The 6,846-nt window shown below is 32.5% G+C and overlaps 2 protein-coding genes across 2 annotated transcripts; one reads left to right on the top strand and one right to left on the bottom strand.

Moving 5' to 3' along the window:
- The first annotated feature begins 253 nt into the window (after positions 1-253).
- Positions 254-2,404, top strand: LOC137827489 (uncharacterized). The gene is made up of 5 exons (XM_068633648.1): positions 254-445; positions 1,500-1,614; positions 1,699-1,788; positions 1,904-2,002; positions 2,074-2,404. Exons 1-5 carry the CDS (start codon positions 378-380, stop codon positions 2,173-2,175), a joined length of 474 nt encoding a protein of 157 aa, XP_068489749.1. The 5' UTR covers positions 254-377; the 3' UTR covers positions 2,176-2,404.
- Positions 2,405-4,158: 1,754 nt separating this feature from the next.
- Positions 4,159-5,098, bottom strand: LOC137827488 (enoyl-CoA delta isomerase 2, peroxisomal-like). The gene has a single exon (XM_068633647.1). It carries the CDS (start codon positions 5,001-5,003, stop codon positions 4,290-4,292), a length of 714 nt encoding a protein of 237 aa, XP_068489748.1. The 5' UTR covers positions 5,004-5,098; the 3' UTR covers positions 4,159-4,289.
- Between the last annotated feature and the right edge of the window lie 1,748 nt (positions 5,099-6,846).

The raw sequence follows: 6,846 nt of genomic DNA, 5'->3' as shown, positions 1-6,846 counted from the left end.
AAAGTATATTACATTAAAGATAAATGAGAGTGAATTAAAGTGAAAGCAACAAAGTAAATGTTTTTATACTTATATATCGTTTAACATAATTAATTAACATTGCTTGCTTAACACTTTCAATTTCCTTTAAATTATTCAAATCTTACACATATTGTAATAATAATAATAATAATAATAATAATAGTAATAATAATAATAATAATAATAATAATATTTAGTTTAACAAAATTGACCAACTTTCTCTCTCTCTCTCAAATATTATATTTCATTTTCGTGTTCCTTGTTTCATTCTCTTTCTCTTTCTCTTTCTCTATAGTGTTCCCCATTATTCTCTCTCTGAGCTTCACTCTCTTCACCTCTGCAAAAGGGAGAAAAAAATGGGGTTTTCCTCCTTTCTGGGTCGCGTTCTCTTTGCCTCCCTCTTCATCCTCTCCGCATGGCAGTTGTAAGTCACATTTTTTCACAGATCTATCGGATTTGTTTAAAGGAATTCACTTTCCACTTTGTTTTCGGTTTTTGGATGTTGGTTTTTGTTATTTCCACTTTGTTTTCGATTTTGGGATGTGGGTTTCTGTTTTCTCGCCTTGGTTTCGAGTACTGAATGTAAAGGGTGGCTTTTTAGGATTTTAGAGACGCATTTTGAGTCTTTTTATGGAAGCCGTACATTGATTCGTGATTGGATTTTGCTTTCAATTTTAATGTGAATTAATAGATGGAGTTGATGATTTGCCGCAATGTAGGTGGCATTGTTGTTGATTGTTAATTGTCTTTTGAGCAAGGGTTTATAAAACGGGTTGTGACCGCAATTTTGGCGCAAGGTTATAATGTTTTTGGAGTCTCTGTGACTGCAATTGTGACTGCATCAGCAGTATTTGTCACCAGTATCAAAGATCGTGTTAAGGCGTTGCTTTTGAGTATGGTATCATGTTGAATTTTCAGTGGTTTTTGAATATCAGTGAGAATCAATGTCCTGTAAATTCCTGTGTTGCTTAGTTTTCAGGTTGTTTGTGTTTTTAATTTACCAGGTTTGATTCATTGAGGATTTTAATGTTTGCATTAAGTAGTCAGACTTTGATGATATCATGTATGGTATAGAGCCTAAGCTTATAGATCTAATTGTGGAGCCAGTTTTATGTGTCAAGAAACTTCAGGTTTAGGTTATAAATGAATCTAGTTATGAAATACAAGATAAATCTCATTGTTTCCTTTACTGGCCAAAACCCCATTAATGAAAAACAAGATAAATCTTATTGTTTCAGATTTAATTGAAATATACTTTGATTTGATTTGGTTTTTCAACTTCCATGGAGGTACATCACCGGGTTATGATATGTTAAAATGTTTTACCTATGTTGTATACCTTGTTTGAAAAAAATCAGCAGAGAAAATGTTGGGTACCTTAAGATATTTTGGTTTGCTAATGTACTGCTTTGTGTGACAGAATTTCTTATATTGCAAGATTTAGTTCTTTTGTGTTGACATAACGTTTCTATTGCAAGGTTTAATGAATTTGATGCCAATGGTGGACCCATTTCGAAGGAGTTGATTCCCAAGCTCACTGTTGTGAAGAAAAACTTGTCCTCCAAATTGGGGGTGGCACTACCAGATATTGATGTAAGGCCATGTTTTTATCTTACATCCTTTTAGCTGAATAGATTCATTATTTGGTACCCTTTCTGACTGAAATGCTAAATACAGACCCGGCAATTCATTGCTACTATCATATTTCTCAAGGGGGTTGGTGGGATTTTGTTTGTGTTTGGCAGCACATTTGGATCTTTTCTACTGGTAAGGGCGTTGTTGTAGTGTACTTTTAAAGCTCTTGTCATTGTTGTGCTTCAAATGAACTATAAATCCAGAGCTTCTGCATCTAATGCTTTTGTTGCTGTTATTTTTGTTATAGCTTTTACATTTGGCGCTTACTACTCCACTTCTGTACGACTTCTACAACTATAGAGCTGGCAAGCCCAAGTATAATCAGCTGCTGAATGAATTCATGCTGGTTGGTCTAAAACTTCTTTAACTTGATGTTTTCATTTGTGTGAGAACTTGATATATACTTTTTGATGGCAGAACACGGCACTTTTTGGGGCATTGCTATTCTTTATTGGAATGAAGAACTCAATTCCCAGGAGTCAGCCGAGGAAGAAGACCCCTAAAGCTAAGACAGTTTAGAAAAATAGAGCAAAAGAAGTATTAGTTTGCCAGAATGCTTAGTTTCTGCATTCAGTATTTGATCTTCAGCTGAGTTTGGAATAGTTACTTAGACTTTATTAAGATTACTTTGTTTATTTGTCAGCTGGACCGTATTTTGATTATTGGCATGCTTCCCCTTTTACTTGCAATTCTATTCTGCTTGGCACAAAGAAATTAAAGCTAAGATATGGTCAAACTTGATGATCAATACTTCATGAGTATGTGGATTTCCTTGTTGGAAGCAGACTGAAAAATCTTACCAATACCACTTCATATTATTTGGTTGTCGTGCAGTTCAGTATAAAATTGAACAAATAAATACTGTGGAGAAAATTGATTTTGGACTTCTGGGGTAAAATTTGCTTCTGTTTTGCCTTTGATGTAAAATTTAGTATGAGAATTCAATAGCAGAGTTTTATCATAACTGAATCTAGATGTTTATACATGAGAAACAAACTGAATCCAATCCCCATGGAAGTGTTGTTGGATCATAACCTAAGTAGCATTGATATTGAAATGATACGGACACAGAGATAAGTATAATCTTTATTTTTAAAATGTAGAATACGAAGATATAAATTTATATATTATATAAATATGAATTATATAAATTGATAATAAAGATTCATGTGCACAAGTATGTTTCAGTTTTTTTGTTGTAGAAATATGTTTTTCATGAATGGTTCAAAATAATTTGTTCCTTATATTTATAATCATAATAAATATTTATACGATAAGCTTAAATGTATGTATTTTTTAAAAATTGTATTAGAATTGTGTTAGAATTGTCAGAAATTCAAAAAATATTTTTTGAATTGGACACTTTACTAATGCGTGTCTTACGAGTTCGATACATACGTGTGTTTGACATGAACATATTATTTAAGAGGAGTGTATTATTGACATGGACATATTATTTAAGAGGAGTGTATTATTTAAGATGAGTGTCTCATTTATTATAAGATAAGGAGTCATTTTGATGGAGACAAGTGGTGGTGTTAACATAGATGCCATGCCATCTACCCATAAATTCTTTCAGTTCCATTTATGGAACCACCAAAAAAATTTGCCTCTTGAAGCAACCTACCTATCAAGATTGTTCCTCTTTCCTTTTCATTTATGGGTAGTGTAAACAGATGCACTTTCACAGATGTGTATTCATATTTTAATTATACTAAAGTAATTCATTATAAATAGAAAATTAATATAATTATAAAAGTATATATAACTTTTTAAAAATATATTAAAAAAATGATACTACAAATTTCCTCTACAAAGTCATACAAACATTAAGTATGACACGATGGATTTACCCAATGGAGTCAACTTTTTCCAGAAGAAATTATCATATGGAATAGATTTATTTTAGTATTGAAAAATCTCTACTTGATAGATGATCAAGTTCTATAAAAAATATATATATATATATATATATATAAAAATGTGTCAGAAAATCATAAACATATGATTTCAGACCCTCATGTAGTACCTAGTCTAATTGACATAAATTAGCAATTGTTACTTACAATCTATTTAGGCACAATATTTTATTGTTCACATGGTTTCCCTGTGAGATGCCAAAATTTGAATTAGGTACAATTATTGGTCACAAGATTCCCCTACCCTCATGTGTGTAAACATGAAACAGGACTTAATCAAAATGCAAGGATGGAAAGTGGGGATGCCAAAACAGAAGTGGTCCTTCTCGGGAGTGCTTATGCACAAAAATAAATATGTATAATTTTTTAAAAAATATATATAATTTTTACAATATAAAATATGGGATATAATATATTTTAATATTTTTTTAAGCAGTCAGAAATAAGCAAAATTGTAAAAAATCTAACGGTATTACAACTAATATTTTTTTTGAATTAAACTCTTAAATTAGTAATATATGTGAGTATCATTGCTATTTTTGAATTAGACACTTTATTAACATATATATATATATCCTATACATTTTGAGCTAAATTATCATTTATTCACATAACAAGACATCAAATTGTTCATGTACCCTTTCTTTTGCAATCTCATACTTTCTCTTGTTGTTTATACAATTCATTACAAAATAAATTCATGATTTTTTTTTTTCAAATCTTGGAAACAATGGATTTAGGTGCTAAACCCAAAACTTCGGTCACTTCAGGGAACAAACTCTTTCTGATTTCCACGTAAGCCTCCCCAACCCACTTCCTTCGTGTCAACTCCTCCCCCAGGCGCATCGCAGCCTCGACAGCACCCTCCGCGCTATCGTGCGCCGAGCGCACAACCCCCATCTCCACCGCCTCATCCGCCCTCACCTTCTTCCCCGCCAGCACTACGTCACGCGCCGCCGCGACCTTCTCCCTCACTACGGCCGCGAAGTAGTCAGGTAGCGTGATGCCGAGGTCCACCTCTGGCATGTAGAGGACGCCGCGGTCCCCGCGCATGAGGACATGGTCGTGTGCGAGAGCGAAAACGGCGCCTGCGGCGGCGGCGTGGCCGGAGACAGCGGCGACGGTGGGGATGGGAAGGGAGAACAGTGCGGCGAGGACGGGGCGGAGGGAGTCGGACATAGCGCGGAGGCGGATGCGGGCAGCGTGGGGGTCGGCAGCGGCCCGCGCCCAGCGGAAGTCGAAACCATTGCAGAAGAATCTGCCTTGCGCGGTGGTGACTAGGGCGGAGGCGGCGGTGGCTTGGGAGTTGATTTGGTTGAGGGCGGCGAGGAGGGATGAGAGAAGTGTGGGGTTGAGACGGTGTTGTTCGTCGTTTTCGCTGGTTAGGGTTAGAACGAACACTGATCCTCTCTTCTCCAACGTGCACATCGTGCTAACTCAATCTGTATGTGAGAAAGATAGAGACTTTTAAAAGACACAAATATATGACACGAATGTATAGAAAAGAGTCTTGAGACCTAAGTGACACATATTTAAGTAACACATATTTAAATAGAGACGTGACACAATGATGTAATAAAGTTAGATTATATGAATGAGAAACGCGAAATTTAAAATAGAGTAAACATTTATTCCATCAGTTACTCAAAATAATATATATTATATCGATTAAGTCATATAATCCATGTAATATATGATCCATATTAGAAAAAAATGATTTTTATTTAAAAAAATGGATGGGTTATAAATGTTACATAGGTTTTTTTTTTATCAGCATAAACGTCACATAGATAATACTTACAGACATACATGTAACTAGTTTTGTGTGTGCCAGTATATATGGAGAAAACTACATCGGTTAAGTCATCTAACCGATGTAATATATGATTTTTATACTGGTTAAACCATCTAACCGATGTAATATATGGTTTTTACATCGGTTAAACCATTTAATCGATGTAATATATGGTTTTTATTAAAAAAATGATTTTTTTTTCATGAAAAGTAGGTGACCATAAACGTCACATAGGTAACCTTACAAACACACGAATAACCAGTTTTGTGTGTGTCAGTATATGTGGAGAAACTTACATAGGTTAAGTCATTTAACAAATGTAATATATGATTTTTACATCGGTTAAGACATCTAACCGATGTAATATATGATTTTTATTAAAAAAATTATTTTTTTTCATTAAGAGTGCGTAACCATAAATGTCCTATATGTAATCACTTACAGCGGGTAACCAACTTTGTGTGTGTCAGTATATGTGGAGTAACCTATGGCTGGGTAGTTATGGTAGAGTTATTTCACCGGTCAAGTCATCTAACTGATGTAATATACTTTAGTTATTAAAAAAAATGATTTTTTTTTTTCATGAAGAGTGGGTGACCATAAACTTCACACAAGTAACCACTTACACACACGGGTAACCAGTTTTATATGTGCTACAGGTCATATGTTATAATATATAGTCAGTGTCACATTCTCACCAAATGTCATGTCTGCAGCGTTAATCAATGTCACACAAACGATGTCAAGTCTGTGTTAGTTGTGTCAGTGATAAATGGTGTTAATAAAACATTATTCTATAAAAATACATATAAAATGCAAGATATTGGTACACAAATTTATATTTATATATTATATAATTTAAATTAATAATAAAGAATTATATATATAAATATGTTTCAATTTTTTTAAAAAAATAATTTTTATGACTAGTTTAAAATAATTTATTTCTTATTTTTATAATCATAATAAAATTTATATAATAAATTTAAGTTTTCTAAAAACTAATGTTTTTTTTTAAATTATGTTAAAATCGTGCTAAAATTATCAAAAAGTCAATAAATATTTTTTGAATTGGATAATTTAACGAATATATTATACGAGTGTCGGATTCTAGACAAAAACACACAATTTAAGAGATATGTCCAAGCCTTATAATATTAAAGTGATAAGAAAAATTAAAATTAAATTCACTTAAAATTTAAAATAAGTAATATTGAGGAATGATTTCTTTATTTTTTTTTTCCAATTTTTTACTCTAGTAATGGCAAATATTTATTTGTAATTAATTTTTAATTAAACCCTTATCGTATTTACAGCAACATTTCATTCGCTGACTTGCTTTTTCTACGTCGTGTGTAAACGGTTCACAATTCATCTTATTTTTAAAATAATTTAAACTTCTATCAACATATAAACTATTTTAAATTTATAAATCAATTTATTTTTGTAGAGACTAATAAATTAATATATTTGGAT

Source organism: Phaseolus vulgaris, chromosome 7, assembly GCF_000499845.2.
Source record: "Phaseolus vulgaris cultivar G19833 chromosome 7, P. vulgaris v2.0, whole genome shotgun sequence".
NCBI classification, from domain to species: Eukaryota; Viridiplantae; Streptophyta; class Magnoliopsida; order Fabales; family Fabaceae; genus Phaseolus; species Phaseolus vulgaris.
The sequence above is the reverse complement of the archived record's forward strand: the minus strand, read 5'-3'. Positions and strand labels throughout refer to the sequence as shown.

What these genes read in the sequence shown, in the direction of transcription:
- LOC137827489 (XM_068633648.1), top strand. Translation starts at nt 378, where the DNA reads ATGGGGTTTTCCTCCTTTCTGGGTCGCGTTCTCTTTGCCTCCCTCTTC. An exon ending in ATCCTCTCCGCATGGCAGTT is followed by an intron (nt 446 to 1,499) that starts GTAAGTCACATT and finishes TTCTATTGCAAG; the next exon opens with GTTTAATGAATTTGATGCCA. An exon ending in TGCTGAATGAATTCATGCTG is followed by an intron (nt 2,003 to 2,073) that starts GTTGGTCTAAAA and finishes TTTTGATGGCAG; the next exon opens with AACACGGCACTTTTTGGGGC.
- LOC137827488 (XM_068633647.1), bottom strand. Translation starts at nt 5,003, where the DNA reads ATGTGCACGTTGGAGAAGAGAGGATCAGTGTTCGTTCTAACCCTAACC.